Raw genomic sequence first — 20,240 nt, forward strand, 5'->3', positions numbered from 1 at the left:
GGTATATACTTTTGGTATATTGTGCCTCTCTTTTCTTCTCTTGTGAGGACTGCCCTTGCCATTCTTTTTAGCCAAAATGTCATTCCCCAACCCCCTGCCTTGGCCAAATCATACCCACAGCTGTTCAGCATATGCTACTGAGGCTATAGGACTCCACCACGGTGCTTTCATATTTACATCCTCCACCTGTAGAATATTACCTGTGCCCTCCTCCAGCAGAATAATCCTACCCTATGAAGAGGACAAATGGTTATTTGAAAATATAAGTGTGCTTAATGTATTATATGATGTGTACTAACTTAAATCACAGGATTTAATGTTCATACTAAATGGTTTCTTCTATTCAAAGATCCTACCCTATCCACACCCACCCACATTCCCCACATTTTGCTCTTGTTATACGGAAGCCATAAACACTCTTATTTCTCTTCTACCTTTCCCCCCCTCCCTTCTTCCAGGGCAGCCATTTAACCCTCACTTTCAGATTAATAATGCTGTTTCAAATATCATCTGTTCCATCACTTTTGGGGACCGCTTTGATTACTATGACAGCCGTTTCCAGATGTTATTGCGCTTGCTAGATGAGACAACGTACCTTCAAGCAACTATTTGGAGTCGGGTAGGTCTTGTTTGTAATGAAAACAAAACCGCTTTGGCCCAAAGAGACTTCCACACTTTGGTTAAACATTTATTCATCTGCTTGGGTTTTCACGTTCTGATTTCTTTATTTTCACATATTAGTAATTCGAGTATCTCTTCCCATGCATTCCTTTGCCATATTGTCTTAACACTGTCCATTATAATATTGAAGACATATTTGTTGGGATGCCTTCAATATTACAGAGCCTTCTCTCTGCTTGCTTTCCCAGGGAAGGTGTTGGTTTTATATTCCATACAGGGGACATTCAAACATTGTTAGGGTATTTACAAAACTAAATACTGAATATTTACAAAACTTAATAATTCTGGGTGGTGCACAAAACTAGCGCACACAATCTTTTATTATTTTTTCTCGGAAATAGCCCTAGTAGGCTGCTTCTTTGTGTGGCATGATGTGAATGTTTTTTGAGAGGGATTTCCCTGCACATATGTGATGTTAGTGTTTGTTTCCTCAGTTGTACAATATATTTCCTACTCTCATGAAGCACTTGCCAGGGCCTCATCATACTGTTTTTAAAAACTGGGGAAAGCTGAAATCCTTTGTGAGAGGAATCATTGAAAAACACAAGGAAGACTGGAACCCATCTGAACCCAGGGACTTCATTGATGCCTACCTAAATGAAATGGCCAAGGTAAGAGATGAAAGGGACAAACAGTATATATCTTTGATGATAAAATAGTAGTAGAAGGCAGAGAAGCAATATTAAAAACCAGAACTAGTCGTGTGGCTTGTCTGAATGGTCCTTAGTGGCTGACCATATTCCTTTTGTTGAGTTTATGACTTCAGACAAAATACATTTCTGCACGCATGAATATGAAGTCATGTATTTTGTGGGCAGACACCTCCCCACTTGTTCATTGCTGGGGTTTCACCACTTGTCTGTGGTGTTTGAGAGCAAACAGTTGACATGACTAAAAGCATCACTGCAATGAAAGTTTCTCATGACCATTGCCTCTGTTGCCTGAATAACCTCTCTCTATGCCTACCTGAATGAAATGACCAAGGTGAGATATAAAAATATCAAAATGTATATAGTTTTTAAAATAATAATAATTTTAAATAATAATAATAATTTTATTATATTTTATCTATATCCCACCCATCTGGCTGGGTTTTCCCAGGTACTCTAGGCAGCTTATAGCATATATAAAACCAAACAAAACATGAAACCTTAAGAAACAGAATATCCTATACAAGGAACAAACCAATAAATCAACAGAAACTGATAATAACAACAATAATAAACAGTTTACAGTTATACCCATATTAAAAGAACTGCCAACCCCAAGTAAACATCTAACCAAATGCAACCTGACAAAAACATACCAGAGGAACAAAAATTAGAACTGCTTAGAACATTGTAAAACAATTTAGCCAGCTCCCCAAACCCAAGAGTTGTTGCAGCAATATTCCAGTGGCCTCCCAGGAGCCTCTTTCGGCTGTTTAAGCCGAGTCTGGCCCTTGCCCCCTAGGCCAGGTGTAAATGGGACTCGTAGCAGGGAGCAGTCCTCCCTCCAGCAGTCACGGCAACAGCAATGATAATAGGAGAAGGCAGAGATAGAATAAAAAAAATACCAGAACTAGCTACATAAGTGGTTTGCCTAAGAAGGCTTTAGTAGCTGGCTACAGTATATTGTTTTCATTGACTCTGTATGTATTCAGATGAACAGGTGAAGTAAATGTGTGCATTTGCAAGTGTACACGTTAAAATGGAATCATGCATTTCAGAAGGTCCACTGCGCAAATTCCACCACTTGTCTGTGATTTGTCAGAACAGACAGTTGATATGACTGAAAGCGTCACTGTAGAGGCATCTCATGACCTACCATTGCCTCAGTTGTCTGTCTGAATCCACCCTGTCTAGGAGTCTATAGTTCAGACTAGGACCTTGACAAGACTAAACCAATCTTTATTCTAGATTCAATGATCCATGAGACTGTTGACCTGACCCTACTGCATTCTGGACACTCAGAAACAGAGCTGAGGAATCCCATGGTGATCACATGACAGATAGGACGGATACTAGGATGATGGTTTTTAATGACATGGCATTTTCTTTGCTTCAAGGAGGATTCCGCTTCCAGTTTCCATGAAGAAAACCTTCTACATTCCACACTGGATCTGTTTTTTGCTGGAACAGAAACAACCTCAACAACATTGCGCTGGGCTTTACTTTACATGGCCATTTATCCAGAAATTCAAGGTAGAACTGTAGTTGGCTTATTTCCCTTGCATTACTTTCGGTTATATTCAACCAAGTCCTACCCAGAGTAAACCTACCGAGATTAATGAACATTACTTAGACATGTGTAAAGGAGATAAGGAAATGGAAGATTCTGGCAAGTTATACACTAAATAAAGCAAAACCAGAAATTGTTGAAATAAACATAGAAAAAGAAAACAGACCAATGGGGGAAAAAATAAGAGTGGTTTATGATTCTAAGTGGAGAAACAAATCAGTGCAGTAACAGAGAAACTACAAGATTTGTATAAAAACAACCATGAACTATGAAGCCAGTTACTTATTACAGAGTGGCAGGAATTATCTTTATCCTTTTCAGGCTGAATAGCAGTTACTAAAAAGATAAAAACACCAAAAAAACAAGTTTTTATTTCAACATTCGCCATTACAATCAAACATACAGCAGTGATTTATAAATGAAACGTAATAATAAAGCAGCAATTTATTAGGGTTGCCATGCATCTGGAATTTCTTGGACATGGTCCTCTTAAACAAATGTCGGAGACTATCCGGACATTTGGCAGCCTATGTTGGAAGTGTAGATTTAGGTGAATTTAATTAAAAAATGAAACTCTGAAAATCATTTTTTAAAAAGAGATTTTTTTAAAAAAAATAGGCAAAACTAAAAAGAGCTCAACAACTTTTGTGTCTAGGTTGCGCTATTAGAAAACATGAGTAGATCTACAGAGTAATACATAATTCAGTTGAATACAAATTGGTTTTATTTGCAGATGATATTATTTTGTTTATTTCTAAATCCTCCTATGCTGATGTAAATGATAGGTGCCTTTACTAAAATATCAGGATACTCTGTTGACTGGTCCAAATCAAAATTGATGCCAATAAGTGAAAATTTGGTTACCCATCCATTTAAGGAGTATCAATTATGTGTTTGTTCAAATCCATTAAATGTTAAAGATGGGCCTCCCCTACAGATCTTAGAGTCTATTCTTCTTGTGTTGAAAGCAGAATTTCTTTTATTTGCAGCAAAAGTCCAAGCAGAAATAGATTCTCTGATTGGCCAGTCTCGCCAGCCAGCGATGGATGACAGAGACAGGATGCCCTATACCAATGCAGTTGTTCATGAAGTTCAAAGAATAAGCAGCATTGTGCCTTTGAATGTGCCCCGGATGACAACTAAGGACACAACGCTCACTGGGTTTCTTGTGCCCAAGGTAAATGTTAATAGCTTTCTTACCTTCTTTTCCTCTTCCCTTAAGAGGTAAAAACTTGAAGCCAGGGTTCTAAATGAGGGTTAGCCATGATGAGGTTCTCCAGATGTTGTTCAACTCCAACTCTTACCAATTTGAGCCAGTATGACCAACGGGCAGGACTGGGGGGAGTCTTGGATGTTCTTGGGGGGAGGGATTTGGGATAGATAGACTTTTGGGTCTCCCCCCACACACACACACCCTGCAAAAATGGGTTCCAACTGCAGTCTTAACTATTTGTATGGATAGCTAGTATCTTTCTTTCTTTTCTTTTTTAGTGGTCATTACTAAGAAAACAAAACAGCAACAGCCAGCCTCTTGTGTTTCCAATTGTAAATCCCCTAAACACTGAAAACTTCTCCTTTCTGATTTAGTGGACAGCATTGGTCTTGGATCTAGGAGGTTCAGTACTGCTGTTGATAGTTGCACAGATAAAAATAGAGAAAGTTCTCTGCCAGTTTAATCTGCTGTCTTCTCTGCTTCTTCTTTGACAGGGAACCATAATGGTCCCCAACTTGACCTCTGTGCTGTTTGACAAGGAAGAGTGGGAAACACCCAATGTGTTCAATCCTGGCCATTTCTTGGAGAATGATCAGTTCAGGAAAAGGGAAGCATTCTTGCCATTCTCTGCAGGTAACAAAAGTTGATGGCTCCATAGAATAGCAATAGTGACTACATGATGATGGCTTGGTTGCTGGAAGTCTGGTGTATTGCTAAAATAGTTGTGCACTGTAGGGGTCACCACCCTATTGTGGACAGTGGTCATATTTGGGATTCTGAGGAAGTAATGTGTGAAAGACACAAATGGCTGCCATAGGAGGTGTGATGTTACACAATAGGGTGTTGACATGCTCTCTCCCTACTCCTCATTGAGCCATGTCAGTTTTTGAGGGAATGAGCAAATAGATAGGACTGGCTTCTTCATTTTGCAACAACAGAATTTTTATAGGTATTTGGCTTCCTGGCCTGCCAGGGTCATTTTAAATAGTCCTCTGCCACTACGGCTTTATGAGGGACGCGGGTGGCTCTGTGGTCTAAACCACAATGCCTAGGGCTTGCCAATCAGAAAGCTGGCAGTTCGAATCCCTGTGACGGGGTGAGCTCCCGTTGCTCGGTCCCAGCTCCTGCCCACCTACGGTAGCACTTCAAAAGCACATCAAAGTGCAGGTAGATAAATAGGTACCACTCTGGCGAAAAGGTAAATGGTGTTTCCGTGTGCTGCTCTGGATTGCCAGAAGCAGCTTAGTTCTGCTGGCCACATGACCCGGAAGCTGTCTGCGCACAAACGCCAGCTCCCTCTGCCTATAGAGCAAGGTGAGCACACAACCCCAGAGTTGTCTGCGACTGGACCTAAAGGCCAGGGGTACCTTTACCTTTACCTTTACTATGGCTTTAGCAACAACTACTTACAAAAGAAGTTTACTGTAGCAGAAGCTTTCCACTGAAACAGCCTCTTTCTCCTCCTCTCCTAGGAAAGCGAGTTTGTCTTGGAGAGCAGTTGGCGAGGACCGAGCTCTTTATTTTCTTCACTGCCCTAATTCAGAAGTTCACTTTCCAGGCTCCAAAGAATGAGACATTAAGCCGTGAATTTAGGATGGGTCTGACATTGTCTCCCCTGCCATACCGGATATGTGCATTCTCTCGCTAAGGGGACCCATCTTATAGCATTGCCATTTCTTTAAAAAGTCGGATTAGTTTGTGGAATAGAAGCAGATCTATGGCTTAATCCTAACTGTGTTTAGCCAGAATTCATTAGGGCTTAACCCAGGTAAGTAGGGTTGGGACTGCAGCCTGTACTTTTAAAGCACATTCAAAACACATTTGCCCCCTCAATGAATCTGGGGAACTGTAGTTATTTTGGGAGTTTTAACTCTCCCAGGGGTAAGCTACATTTCCTAGGATTCTTAGGGAATTTTGTATGCAGTTCATAATGATCCATTGGTGAGGATACAGAGTCCCCATAATTCCCTGTCCTTGGTAAGGGGGTCTCTCCCCCACCCTGGGTTGTATTAGTTCACTTTGTAATTTTGACAATTTTTGTTCATAACAATTGTCCTGTTATATTATTTTATAGTTGCCAGTTATTGTTCAGCATTTCCACCTAGCCCCCAGTAATTTGTAAATATTGCATTGGTGGTTATGTAAATCCTAAAAACAAAAGTAAACAATAAAAAACCAAGAATGACACCAAGCATCATAGGGATGCAGCAGCAAAAGCACATATCTAAAACAGACTTTAAGTGAACCCACCCACCCTTAAGATGGAGCCTGTAAGCCTATACACATTACCTGAGAGTCTGCCTCACTCAATGCATTGGGACTTACTTCTGAGTAACCAGGCAGGGAAGTTTCATTTGATTGGGAGGAAGGGGGGGGAGAACAATGGAGCAGCACTATGTAGTACAGTTATAATGCTTCAACTGTTCTTAATCTACCCTGACTACTATAATCCTGATTTACCTGAGACAAAGCCCAATTAAACATAATGAGAATTACATCTGAGTAGAGGTGTGTTCATTGTGCTTAGAATTTGCTCTATAGGGATCTTTGAGTGCCTGAACTTTAGCAGAACACTTTGCTTTTGCCACCCACTAGCACACTATTTGCACAAAATAGCTTCAAGGGAATACCTGTGTCAGATGCTTTCCAGCTGCTATGAAAAGTGAACAGCAAGACAAGAAGTGGGACCGAAAAGCAGAAATCAGAAGGTCTTTAGGACCCTGGGACGTTCCTATCAGCTTGTGTCCAAAACGTTGCAGTTTGCTCATTGGCTCAACACAGGAATAAAGGTCTTGCTTGTTTCTCTCTCCCCGCTCTTAGGAGTGGGAACAAATAGCTTGCTTTCACCCTTTTTAAAGGAATGTCACAATCAAGGCCAGGGCCCCAAGACACTGTGCGCTTCCTCTGGCTCTCTTCTAAAGAGCCTACTGAACAGGTCTTCCTGTGCAACTCTAACGGTTTTCCCGTCACTGAAGAGAGCAGCTGGTAAGTCATGTTGCTGCAGGATTTCCATCTGTTGACTTTGTTTCCTGACAACAGGTAGCAGTCCTCCCCACAGATCTTCAGTGTCCATTATGCCCTCGTGTTATACCTAAACACTTTTTGATCTTTAGATCTTGCTTTTCCAGATTGCTGTTTCTACACCTTACCTCTTCTTGTCTTATATGCGTCAGCCAGTACTACCAGGACTAAGTTCGTAGCCAAGTTTTGTTATACATGTTTTGTTTGTTGTTATGTATTTCTTATTTTTTCTGAGAAAATGTCAATGAAAATCAATTGAAAACAACAACTGTGGATACCTAGGAGCTTCTGGGTCTGAGCCTGACAGAACGCAAGCTTGTTCTGGCTGCGGTGGAAAAAAAGGCAATGGTTTATTTATAGAAAAGGGTGTGCTCACAACTCAAGATCTAGCTCTAATGGAATTCCTGCCTATGTTTACAAAATTAGAAAGTGTTACAAGGCACATCGTCTTCATTGTGATCTTGCAAAGAGCTTAATATGTTAGCTGCATCAATGCACCTTAATAAACATACAAGCACTTTCCCTTGTTACATAACCAGTTCTTGCTGTTCTGTATTATTGGCCCCACTCTCAAGGCAGTGTTTAAATGTGCTTATACATATAGTTATATTGGTGGGTTAAGCATACAACTCTGAGCTGGATTGTGGACGATGAATATTCTGTAGGTTTTATTGTTTTTCAAATGCATTTCTGTTGTGATTTAATAAACAAAGTCAATAAAAAGGTGAAAACTGAATTTGTAAAGTGATTTCTATGAAAATATTTGTGGAATTGTATGGGACGTCCAATGCTTTGGGGGAGAAGGTGTTTATAAAAATTTCTAGAATAATGCAACAGGATGTACTCCTTACCCCAAGCTTGGCACTACTGAACCTGTCACAATTCAAATCGGGTTTTAAAGAACAATGTTCTTACTGTTCACCTTGTGACTAGGTGGAAATAACGAAAGTTTGGAACAATTGCACCTGAACTGAACTGAATTATTAGTATGATATATTCTAGCATATAGCCTTCCAGGAGAAACTCCCTCATAAGCCATAGGTATTGGTATTGGTGGTGGTGGTGGTGGTGGTGGGGAAGACAGAAAAGAGATCAAATTGTGGCCATTGTGTTTCCTTTTGTTTGAGCATAAAGATGGACAGGGCATAGCTGGATACTTTCAACAATATATAAATTGGTGTAGATATCCTGACACCCAAAGGGAAATATTTAAATTGTTTTCGAGAAATTTTGCAAGAAGGTAACAGAAGAGGAAGACAACTAAATATTCAAATGCTGCTTTTGTTTATATTAACTCTGTTGTCGTGTTTCGTATCTTACCATGCTGTGATCTGGATTCTGATTATCTTTTTTGGTAGTTTGTTTATTTGTAGTAATATCTTATGGTTGAGTAATGACCTCAATTTGATAAAATGTAAAGACTCAATGAAGATCTACTGTATATGTTTAAAAAGAAGTTTTACTTTTCTTGTATAATCAAAAGATTTAATTTCCTCCTTGGAACTAACTGATCAGGAAAGTATATTAAAAATCCCCTTGACAACATGTTCACACAATCATAACCATCAACCCTTTGGCAACAGACGATTCAAAATTTAAAGGATCTATCAATGTATATGGTTTACAGCTTATATAAACAATGCACCTGAAGTTAATTGACATATGGGGCCTCCAACAAAGTTCCTGGACAAGCCTCTGATGTTGTTTGGTTGGAAGTGGGGATTTCCTGATTATTATTATTATTATTATTATTATTATTATTATTATTAAAGCTTGTAGGGTCTGGTTTATTTGATTTGCATGGGTGTACGTGGTTTGCTTTGTTCTGGGAAGGAGTATTTCTGAGCTTCACTATTATTTCTTCTGTGAACTGGATATTTTGTGGTGCCCTCAATAGTTTCAGAAGTGCCTCTGGGCCCAAACAGATTAGAGCCTCTGGTTTCCACAACAACATTTTAGTGACTGGGTGACCTCTCCCAGCAGAAGTCCATGCTTTTGTAGCTTGCAGCCATTTGTCCTCCACTTCTCACCTGCATTGCATACCAAGACACCTAGGGGCATAACAATTAAGGGCTCCTTGCCCCTCAACTCCATGATAGGCACCATTCCACATGTCCATCTGATGATTATAAGTATGTACATTCTTGTATTAAAGATGCAGGACCAAAATTAAGACCAGTGCTATTTTTCTAGAAAAGGAAGTGCCAGAACTCACCATCAACACCTCCCTTCGTGGCAATGGGTCCCACGTGAAAGGTGCCGGAACTGAGTTCTGGTGAGTTCTGGCTGGAAAAAAAGCCCTGGCTAAGACTAGTAGTACATGATATGGTAGTGCTCAATGAACCTCACAAGAGCTGAGTTGCTGCTGCTTATGAGAGGGAGAGAAGCAACACCGCAGTGATGGAGCCAATCTAGGGCTCCTGACAATGCATTTGCATTGCATCAATTTCTTCCCTTCTACATGGTCTGCTGCTGGTTAAAACTGTCTAGTACTAGAGGGCTCTGGCCCTCAGGATGACCCCTCGCCCATCATCCCTGACTGCTGGCCATAAGGGTTGTGGCTGCTGGGAGTTGGAGACCAAAAATATCAGGAGAGGTGCTGGTTCCCAGTCCCAGACCTAGTCAGTCTGTTGCCAAAACAAAATATAACCTTTGCAATATTGAACAGAAGGCAAGCAGGCCGACTCCTCTGGCCTCCTTAGCCAGAGGTCAGAGTTGCTGAAGCTACCCCTGATCCAAACCTCTCGGGAACAGAAGACATCCTTCTTAGTGTAAGTTTTTATCTTCTTTATTGACAGTGTTTTGATTTGCACTGAGAGAAAACCCTTCTTGAAAATGTCATGAAGGAATTTAACCTTTACTGTTCCAAAGAAGTGAAAATAGGAAGGAAATATGCTAATTCAGATTACCGCTCTTCCCCATTCTCTTTTTCCTGCTTGGTGGAATCATTCATTAGGTCATTTCCTGCCTCTTTATGGGCACGATGTACAACAATATATGCAGACTTTGCTCTCATTTCCTACAGGCGCATTAGCCAACAACACAGGTGTGGCTGCTCTAGTGGGATCAGATTCGGGTTTCCCTCAACAGACAGCAGACCAATCTGCAAAAGGAACACCTAGGTGGGTTTGAAGATGCTGCTCCAGCTGCTTTCTGTCCTCTGGGAGGCCTTGTCCCTGCAGGTCATTCTGGTGTTTCTGGCTACATTTCTATTTCTTGCTGATTACAAGGAAAAGATTCGCCCAAGGAATTTCCCCCCAGGGCCCATGCTTCTTCCCTTGCTGGGTAACATGCTACATGTGGATTTCAAGAAGCCTCACATTTCACTTCTAAAGGTAAGGATGAAGGAGAAACCTATGGCATGAGTTAAATCCAACACTGCTGTGCCATATTTTGGGTGGTGCAAGTGGGCACAAAATTGAGAGGATTGATCATTGTGAATATCCATTTATGTGTGCCAGATTTTGCTCACTCTCAGGGTGCCATACTACCAAAATATGCCCCTACGTTGCACTGGAAAGGAGTGTAAGACCCTGGCTGGAGAATCAGGTTGAGATGCTTCCAGGTTTAGCATCCTGATTCTGAGAGAGGTAAGCCTGATGTCTGTGAGAAGCCTATGTGTGGTGCACCAAGAAAAAATGCCTTTCTTTTTGTTTCTTCCCAGAATATGGTATCCAGAAGTGTTTTGCCTCTGAACTTTGAGTATCTATTTTATGCTACAGTTATTTGTAACAAATCTGGGTCTACAACTGCCTTTCGCTTACTGTGGTTGGCAGAGTATTTTTTTGTGTTTGTATGTTTTGTTGTTCCTTGTTCTACCTTCCCCACTTTTATCTTTGCAACAACTCTGTGTGGTAGACTAGGCTAAGTTACTACAGCACATGCACATAAGCAGCAGCTCTTGTCAATGGACTGCAGGTACAGTTTGGAGGGGGCCTGTCCATGTTCAGTCTCTGCAAACCCTTTCGGCATCTCAGTTGTATATCTGATGACAACCAAAGTTTCCTTCTTCCATATAGGCATTCAAGAATCGCCAAGCAGACAAATTAATATATAGAGAGGATAAATCATTTCTTGCATTCTTCCTCAATCTCTATTCAGCTTATAGAAAAATACGGCAATATCTACAGTCTTCAGATTGGAAGCATGAGGTTTGTGGTTGTGAATGGATTGCATCTGGTGAAAGAGGCTCTTGTCCACCAGGGTGAAAACTTTGTAGATCGACCAAATAGTCCTGGTACCCAGGAAATGTTTGGGTCATCTGGTGAGTTTCTGTTAATGTTGTTAATTATTTAGATAATTAAAAATTTCCTTTTTATTTTTTTATTTTTAATGGTCTGCATTGATTGGGGAACCTTTTAGATTATTCCCCAAGTTTAAATATTCAGGACTCATTGTTAGATCTTTCCTTAATCTTCATTTTCATTTATTGCATCTTTAAACCAGTAGTATTAAGCTGTGTCATAAAAGTATACCTACTAAACTGTTTACATTAACTGAACTCACTGTTCAGTTTTGGGTGGCAACTGAAGATAAACAGCCTGTAAATAAGAACCTGGCATTATTATGGATGGAGGAATCTGTCAGTTTTTCTTTCAATCGGTTCTTCATTTTTCCATTCTTCAGTTTGCAACACTTACACATCAGTAACACTCCAGTTTGTGCATTGTTTCAGGAAGTGAGACTGAAGCAAGACTGCATTTAAATGCAAGCTGAACTGAATTTCAGTCCCATCACTAGTAGAGATGGAATAATATTTAGTGCTTAAGCATGAAAGGAACAGGTAGCATCTTCTTCATAGTTATTTGTCTGCTTATAGACTAATTTCCTGGAAAAAGGACTACAGTTCACAAGCCAACCTAAGAAAAGAGTTATGCAAATGAAACAAAAAAAATGAAATCTATTAACCACAAGGAAAGGAAGGGTATGAATAATTATAGAAGGGGCTAGAGTGGGAACCCCATTTTAAATCTACCACCAGTTAATTCCAGGAAAGAAATGCCTGAGTGGCCTAAGGAGAAGAAGGTACAAAATATATTAACTGCATGACTTCTTTACCTGTCAGTATTTTTAGTGCTACTTTTCTATCAGGAGTTCCCACAGTGTTTCACAGGACAAAATAAAATTAGTATTAAAAATTCTACCCAAACAGTGAAACACACAAAAAGCATCAATGAAAGAGCAGTAACAGCAAAGCCAACGGAAAAATGGCAGAATTCAGAGCAACCAGATAAAAGCCACCAGCATAAATTAGCTAGTTTCTAATGCCTTGCAGTCTTTCCAACATGTCAAGAGCAGCCAAGCAGAATAATGCAAAGCAGAGAGGAGTCCATCTTGGAATTAACAGGATTGCTAAATCTACTCAGTTGCTCTACATACTTATTACTCTTTCCCATCTAGGGCTGGTCTTCTCTAATGGTCTCATCTGGAAACAACAAAGACGATTTGCCTTATCAACACTCAGAAACTTTGGTTTGGGCAAAAGGTCTTTAGAAGAAAGAATACAGGAGGAGAGCCGTTACTTAAACGAAGCAATAGAAGCTGAGAAAGGTGAGAACCAGAGCTGAGCTCTGCTTGGACTGGAATGACCCCGTGATGACGAAGGGGGTGTTGATAGGAAGCTCCACAGAGGCTCTTCTAGTTCTAGTGTGAAGCTCTGTGCTGGAACCTCAAAACCCCTGAACTAGAACAGACTTAAGAACAAAGGTTGGGTTGAGGTTATCTGCAGATTTTTACATAGAAGTTCTAGTGTGAAGCTCTGTGTTGGAACCTGCCATGGGAGCTAAAAGCCCCTGAACAAGAACAGAATAAGAGCAAAGGTTGGGTTTTGAGGATATCTGCAGATTTTTGATAATTTTGACAACCAACGTCGCAAATAGAGTAGGGTTTGAAGTGCAATAGTTTTGGTATATCAGTGTGTCTCTATACTGTCTCTGATGGGGACGGTCCTTATCCTTTTTGACAGCCATTGTTACAAAAATGCCCTTTCCTGACCTCCTGCCTCTCAGATCAATATCAACACACTGCAGAATAATCATTGTCTATGGATGTTTGCGTGGTTGCGCGCAGCCCCCCTGAATTCCCGGGCGACACCTGGAAGTTTGGCTGGCTGTGCCCTCCCCCAGAAGGGATATCTGGGGTCTCCACCTACCCCAGTTAACCATCCAATCCCACCTGGGGGAGGCGTTGCTAAGGGATTGGCCAGGTATGGGGAGGGACTACCCAGCCCACACAATAGAGGGTGTAGCTTACCTGGGAAGCAGCAGTTGGCTCCAGAGCTTCTCCCACCCTCCACTCCCTCAATTAACGCTTATTTTGCAGGTTAACCTCTTCTTCACAGGTACGCAGGCGCTGCTATGTCAAGGCCGCTGTTGAAGGGCCAGAAAGGAATTTCCCTGCATTGGCAGGTTTTGCCTTTCCCGTAGCAATTCGTCACAACTTTGGTGGTTTCAGGCCTTGGGCGGAATCCTTTAGTCATCTTCCTAAATGGAGGGGGGGGGCGTGGGGTGGTGGCTCCACTCCCCCAGTGCGGCAGTGATAACAGGGTTCCCCATTAAGGGGGTATTGGGGGAGGCTTTGGCCATATGCCGAGAGGTTGTCATTGCTCTCTCCCACCAGTGGTGGCAAACGGGGGGCAGGCTCTCTGCTTGAACATATGTTCTCCAGAGCCAGTCCAATCCCCACACATTCTGGATAACCCTGACGTTGCCCAGATCCCCGGCTGGGGGCTGGGTAGGAAAAACGCCCAATACCTGAGCCAAGGTCTCCCTACATCTGAATCTTAATAAAGTTGTGGCCAATGTTAATCCCATAACACGTTGTCTTGTGACATTATTCTGCTTAGGGGGTCCCCTGGGGGTTGGGGGGACTCCGCCTGTCCACGCAATAATCATTGTCTATGGAGAATAAATATAAATGGACTTCAGAGTCCTGGGTGTCCCAGGTTAAATTACAAGATATAATGTTAATATGAAATGATTTCTTCGGCTAAAACAAATCCTGCCTCATCAACATCCAACCACTTTCCCCTCCTTTTTTTGTTATATGGAAGCTAGAAGCACCCCAATTCCTTCTGCACCATTTTCTCTCTCTCTCCAGGGCAGCCATTTGACCCTCACTTTCAGATTAATAATGCTGTTTCAAATATCATCTGTTCCATCACTTTTGGGGACCGCTTTGATTACCATGACAGCCGTTTCCATAATTTATTGCACCTGTTTGATGAGGCTAGCCAACTTCAGGGAAGTTTTTGGAGTATGGTAGGTTTTCTTTGAGTTCAACAGAATTGCTTTGATTCCAGACACATTCCCACATTCTTGCTGTCTGTGCAATCATTTGCTTTGGGTCCTCCTGTTTGTTCATGTTCTGATTTCTGTTTTCTCCCTACTATTCATTCAAGTGTCTTGACTCATCCATATTCCTTTGTCTAGCATTCTTTATCAAGGCACTAAAGACTTTAGTATTGTAATGTGGGTTGCAGAATTGTGTATTACAGCAGAGTTTGTGTTTTTATTTTTTTATTTTTTTACAAATCATATTTATTGTGGTTTCCAATAAAACAATATCATATGAAACATTCCAAATTACATTCCAAATTATTTCTCCAATTATAAAACAACAAAAAAGGTTCCAAATTGTCCAAATTATTACTTTAAATTTTATTTAAGGCTTCCCATGCTTCAAATTCCGGAGGCTCTATTATCATAAATTATTGCTTTGCTTTCTCTTCCAGTGTTTTCACAGCCGCTGATATATCCAACAAGTAAGATAAGTCCAAACAAGCAGTATCACTGTGTGATTTTAAGTCTGTACTCCACATTCCTTCTTTCGCTTTGCTGGTTGAAATCCAAAAGTCGTATTTGTACAGTCGCCATTTTCTTCTTTGTTATATTTCATATATTTTCCACTTTTAAAAGTCCCGATCTGCACCAGGTTATAAATCTTTGGAGGTTAGCCATCTCACTTATAAATCGTCACGTAAAAAGAAAAGAAAATGCAGCCTTGTCCCTCCTACGATCTCACGTTGCAGTCCGGGCATAATTCTAACTGCGTCATTTCTTGGCAGTCAACCAAATTCTTCCAATTAAAGTCCGTCAATGTCCAAGGGATTCATTTCATACTTCACACATTTATAGATTATAGTTCATATATTCTCCTCCATACTCAGTTTTTCAATCTTTCAAATCTCACTTGTTATATAAACGTTGGGTCTTCTGGGGGGTATTTGCCCAATATAAAATCATACAATCACATAGTCCAGGGCTCCTCCCCCCCCTTCTGTCCCATTTCACATATTTCACATACCGATACAGTCGTAAATTCTCATCCTCTTCTTTTCAAACAGTGGCTGGATTCTTTAGCAAAATACTTTCTCCTCTTTCGTTTGAAGCATGCCCAAGGCGACTCACTAATTTATATTTCTTAGCGTTGGGAATCCCGGACGGACAGGCCGGTCGCAGGAGTGCCGAACCTCAGGGGGGCTATCTGCCCTGACTCCCCTGCCCATTTTCCCGAAGGGTCAGAGCAGGTTTTGGAGCACCGTGGGCGAGCTGCCCTTCCCACATGCCTGGGAAGGTTGGGAGGCTGCATACTCCCAAAACAGCCTCAAAATTCCCCATGGAGGTCGGGAGCAGATGGAATTCCGACCATACCAGTCCGTGCCGGAAGCGGAAGCCAGCAGAGTTTGTGTTTTTAAGTAGCTGGAGGTATGCGTACATCCGTTCCTGGTACGCAGATGTCCAGTGACCCACATCCAGTGTAGCTGTGGGCACCCTATTAGCATTAGCAAAGTATCAGCAAAGAAGCGAGACTGTAGGTATTTGGCATCGCGAAAGCTTCTTTATTTACAGAAGATCAAAACAACAAACATGGCTGAGTGTGAGCAGCAGCTTCACACACGTCTCCTCTGTCCGAAAGCAGAGAACAAAGAGAAAAAATATAAAAGCACATAGAATATAAGAACAGTGTCTGAGTTCTGTTCCCACACTCCTATCACTATTGAATGTAAGCAGTGGATCACGAGATCCAACAGCAATGAGAAAATGAAATTACTAACAGGAGGGGTGTCACATATGTGATTGAATAAAATCTCTGTGTATGTGAACAAAGTGTGGCTTGACCCTATACAAACCTGTTCTAATCTGTGAATGGAAACCCCATGCAGATGGGCATCATCAAAGGGACATCAGCAGGCAATTGGCACATGCCATTTTCAAAATGGTAATCATCTTCATGGGAAGTCCATCAGTGAATTACAAGTTGTGCTTGTAGAACTAACCACAATGATGGCATTTGATTTGCAATCTGTACTTTATAACCAAGAAGTGAAGACATTGCCATGGTGTAGCATCGTAAACAGTGCTGAGTGCAATATTTGCTCTGGTTCCAAGAGAGTCTGCCATCTTTGAGCCTGTGCACAGCAGCCTTTATTACTGCTAGCTCCTTTCCCATGACAACAACATGGTGTGAATGTTTTTTGAGAGGGTTTTCCCCTCACATATGTGATATTAGTGTTTGTTTCCTCAGCTGTACGATGCATTTCCTACTGTCATGAAGCACTTGCCAGGGCCCCATCACACACTTTTTAAAAAATGGGGTCAGTTGAAATCCTTTGTGAGAGAAATCATTGAAAAACACAAGAAAGACTGGAACCCATCTGAACCCAGAGACTTCATTGATGCCTACCTAAATGAAATGGCCAAGGTGAGAGATGAAAAGGTCAAAAAGTATGTATCTTTAATAATAAAACAGTAGTAGAAGGCAGAAAAACAATATTAAAAACCAGAACTAGTCATGTGGCTTGTCTGAATGGCCCTTAGTGGCTGACCATGTTGTTTCCATTAAGTTTATTATTCCAGACAAAATATATTTCTGCATGCACAGGTGCTTATGCATGAATATGAAGTCATGTATTTTGTGTGCAGACAACTCCCCACTTGTTCACTGCTGGGATTTCACCACTTGTCTGTGGTGTTTGAGAGCAAACAGCTGACATGACCAAAAGAATCTCTGAAGTGAAGGCATCTCATGACCAAAGGATTCAGGTGTTTTAATACCCTCTCTATAGGGCTTTGGCGTCCTTAAGCAGAACAATCCCAAACATCATGCCAGCACCAGTGATTCACAGGACTGTTGGCCTTCCTAGATGCAGGATTAGAGTCACTGAATCCCCTGCTGATCTCTTGACATGTGGGGTCGACAGTAGGATGGTGTTTTTAATGACAGCTTAACTCCCTGGTGCATTTTTGCTTTAAGGAGGAAGCCCCTTCCAGTTTCCATGAAGAAAGCCTCCTACAATCAACACTGGATCTGTTTTTTGCTGGAACAGAAACAACTTCTACAACCCTGCGCTGGGCTTTGCTGTACATGGCCATTTATCCAGACATTCAAGGTAGAACTGTAGTTGGCTCATTTGCCTTTCATTACACTCAGAATACTATAGCTTCAGGTGAACTCGTCAGAAAACACACCTTCCCCTCAATGAAAGAAAGATGTCTTATTAAGTCATTGCTGAAACTTGACTAGTGAAAGTCCTGTGTGCTTTTTCAGTTGAAGGGAATTTCACAAATGAGATGCCACTACTCAGGAGGGTCTATCCCTTGTCACCATCTAGTGGATACCCAGCAGATTTTCTTTTATTTGCAGCAAAAGTCCAAGTGGAAATAGATTCTGTGATTGGCCAGTCTCGCCAGCCAGCAATGGCTGACAGGGACAACATGCCGTATACCAATGCGGTTGTTCATGAAATTCAAAGAATAAGCAACATTGTGCCTTCGAATGTGCCCCGGGTTACAACTAAGGACACTACACTGGCTGGGTTTCATATTCCCAAAGTAAGTATTAAGATGCTATACCATTCTTATCTTCCTTTCCTCTTCCTTAAAGATGCAAAAACTTGAAGCCAGAGTTCCAAATGAGGGTTGGCCAACATGAGGTCCTCCAGATGTTGTTCAAGTCCAACTCTTACCAGCTTGAGCCACCATAACCAATAGGCAAGAATGGCTTTCTTGGGTCACCTCAAGATTTGGAGTGAAGGGAGGGATTTGGGCTGGATAGCCTTTGGGCTCTTTCCAATCCCCTTGCAAAAAGGGATTCCAACCATAGTCTGGAACTTTTGAATGGATAGCTAGTATATTTCTTTTCTTTCTTTTTAAAATGACCATTACTAACCACTCAAAACTACAACAGCTGGCATCAGTGTTTCTAATCCTAAATATAAACATTCTGGCAAAATGTATAGAGGAGCCTGTGTTTTCATGAGTTGTGGTTCAATGAATTACTTAATAATGCATAGGATGTCTCTCATTGAAACCATATCATATCTGATTTCGCGGACAGAGTTGGACTTTTATCTAGGAGGCTCAGTACAGCTGTAGATAGTTGCACAGATAAATGCACAAAGAGTTCTCTGCCAGTTTAATCTACTGCCTTCTCTTCTTTTTCTTTGAGAGGAAACCATATTGATTGCCAACCTGACTTTGAATGTCTTTTAAAATATTGGAACTGTGCTTTTGTGGGACTTCTTTGGATGAATTACTTAATAATGGGAAGTAAATATTGCATTCAGAACATATCCTTGCTCTGTCAGAGGATAGAGGCTTAGTACTGCTATAATTTCAAAGAGAATACTCGAAAGTGCCTTGCAATTTTTATCTACTTTCTTCTCTGCTTCTCCTTTGACAGGGAACCATAATGCTTGCCAATTTGACCAGTGTGCTGTTTGACAAGGATGAGTGGGAAACACCCAATGAGTTTAATCCTGGCCATTTCCTGGAAAATGATCAGTTCACGAAAAGGGAAGCGTTCTTGCCATTCTCTGCAGGTAAAAAAGTTCATCGGCTGCTCATCAGAACTGCAACAATGACAATATGATAGTGATTTGGTTGCTGAGTGTCTGGTGTATTGCTGGGGTCACCACCCTATTGGGGCCAGTGGTCACATTTGGGATTTTGAGGAAGCGCTCTGTGTGCATGTTACAAAATGGATGCCATAGGAGGTGGGATGTTACATGAAATGGTGTTGATATACTCTCCCCACTCCACCCAGTAAGCAGTTTTGATTTTTTTAAGGGAATATTTACTGGGACCTTTCTCAGCTACCATACAACAGAAACCTACTTCCACCTGGAACTTGAGCAACTAACTCTGTTTGCCACACCTTAGCTAAGCTATATGCATATTAGGGAGATTCCTAATAAAATATAATTGAAATTTTCTCCAAAGCTACATATGAGAGAAATCTATGTTAACTGAACTGTATCTATTCCAAATTCTCGAAAACCATGATCAGATTTGTTCAGTGTTCCCATTTGCTTCACTAGGAAGTACAGAGGACTGATTTCTATCTTTATTTTGCAACAGCATACTTTTTTAAAGTATTAGTTCCCTCAGTGTTGTTTTAAACTGTGCAGCTGTTTTCTGTAGCAAAAGCTCTCCACTGAAACAGTCTCTTTCTCCTTCTCTTCTAGGAAAGCGATCTTGTCTTGGAGAGCAGTTGGCGAGGACCGAGCTCTTTCTTTTCTTCACTGCCCTAATTCAGAAGTTCACTTTCCAGGCTCCAAAGAATGAGACATTAAGCCGTGAATATAGGATGGGTTTGGCATTGTCTCCCCTGCCATACCGAATATGTGCATTCTCTCGCTAAGGGGACCTATCTTATAGCATTGCCATTTCTTTAAAAAGTCGGATTAGTTTGTGGGGCAGAAACACACCTGTGGCTTAATCCTAATTATGTTTAGCCAGAATTGATTAGGGTTTAACCCAGTTAAGTAGGGTTGGGATTGCAGCCTGTGCCTTTAAAAAAAAAGCACATTCAACACACATGTCCCCCATCAAGGAATTCAGGCAACTACAATTAAAGGATGCTGGGAACTGTAGCTCTCTGAGGGGTAAACTACATTTCCCATGATTCTCGGGGGCGTGTATGTATGCAAATCATAATGCTTCATTGGTGATGATCCATATTCTATCCTTCCACTTCTTGGTCAGGCGGTCTATCCCCCATCCCACTATTTTCAATATTATTATGTCCTGGTTGTAGTGAAGAAAAGGCATTGCTTGCTCTAATGGAATTCCTGCCTATGTTTATAAAAATAGAAAATGTTGCT

At 41.2% G+C, this 20,240-nt stretch overlaps 2 protein-coding genes across 9 annotated transcripts in view; both read left to right on the forward strand.

The window, feature by feature from the left end:
• LOC117048301 (cytochrome P450 2J2-like) overlaps positions 1-19,902 on the forward strand; it is a 35,648-nt gene extending 15,746 nt beyond the window's left edge. Inside the window, exons 5-11 of one of the 4 annotated variants that reach the window (XM_033151973.1) lie at positions 459-619; positions 1,116-1,292; positions 2,729-2,864; positions 3,891-4,078; positions 4,609-4,747; positions 5,587-5,809; positions 19,825-19,902. In XM_033151973.1, coding sequence (XP_033007864.1) covers positions 459-619; positions 1,116-1,292; positions 2,729-2,864; positions 3,891-4,078; positions 4,609-4,747; positions 5,587-5,762 — 977 coding nt within the window. In that variant the 3' untranslated portion in view covers positions 5,763-5,809; positions 19,825-19,902. Of the gene's footprint in view, positions 1-458; positions 620-1,115; positions 1,293-2,728; positions 2,865-3,890; positions 4,079-4,608; positions 4,748-5,586; positions 5,998-19,824 lie in introns of those variants that run through there. The other 3 variants (XM_033151971.1, XM_033151976.1, XM_033151974.1) reach the window with 3 other exon arrangements.
• On the forward strand, positions 6,921-19,862 carry LOC117048298 (cytochrome P450 2J2-like). 5 transcript variants are annotated; one of them, XM_033151962.1, is made up of 10 exons: positions 6,921-7,099; positions 10,161-10,470; positions 11,237-11,399; positions 12,536-12,685; positions 14,234-14,394; positions 16,661-16,852; positions 17,390-17,525; positions 17,780-17,967; positions 18,818-18,956; positions 19,602-19,862. In XM_033151962.1, the coding sequence occupies exons 2-10, from the start codon at positions 10,270-10,272 to the stop codon at positions 19,775-19,777; spliced, it is 1,506 nt and encodes a 501-aa protein (XP_033007853.1). In that variant the 5' UTR covers positions 6,921-7,099; positions 10,161-10,269; the 3' UTR covers positions 19,778-19,862. The 5 variants fall into 5 exon arrangements, with proteins under 5 accessions (XP_033007853.1, XP_033007856.1, XP_033007857.1 ...); XM_033151965.1 differs by having other exon boundaries at positions 6,923-7,099; positions 10,161-10,257; XM_033151966.1 differs by lacking the exon at positions 10,161-10,470 and having other exon boundaries at positions 6,923-7,099.
• Positions 19,903-20,240: the final 338 nt, after the last annotated feature.

Source organism: Lacerta agilis, chromosome 6 (assembly GCF_009819535.1).
Source record: "Lacerta agilis isolate rLacAgi1 chromosome 6, rLacAgi1.pri, whole genome shotgun sequence".
NCBI classification, from domain to species: Eukaryota; Metazoa; Chordata; class Lepidosauria; order Squamata; family Lacertidae; genus Lacerta; species Lacerta agilis.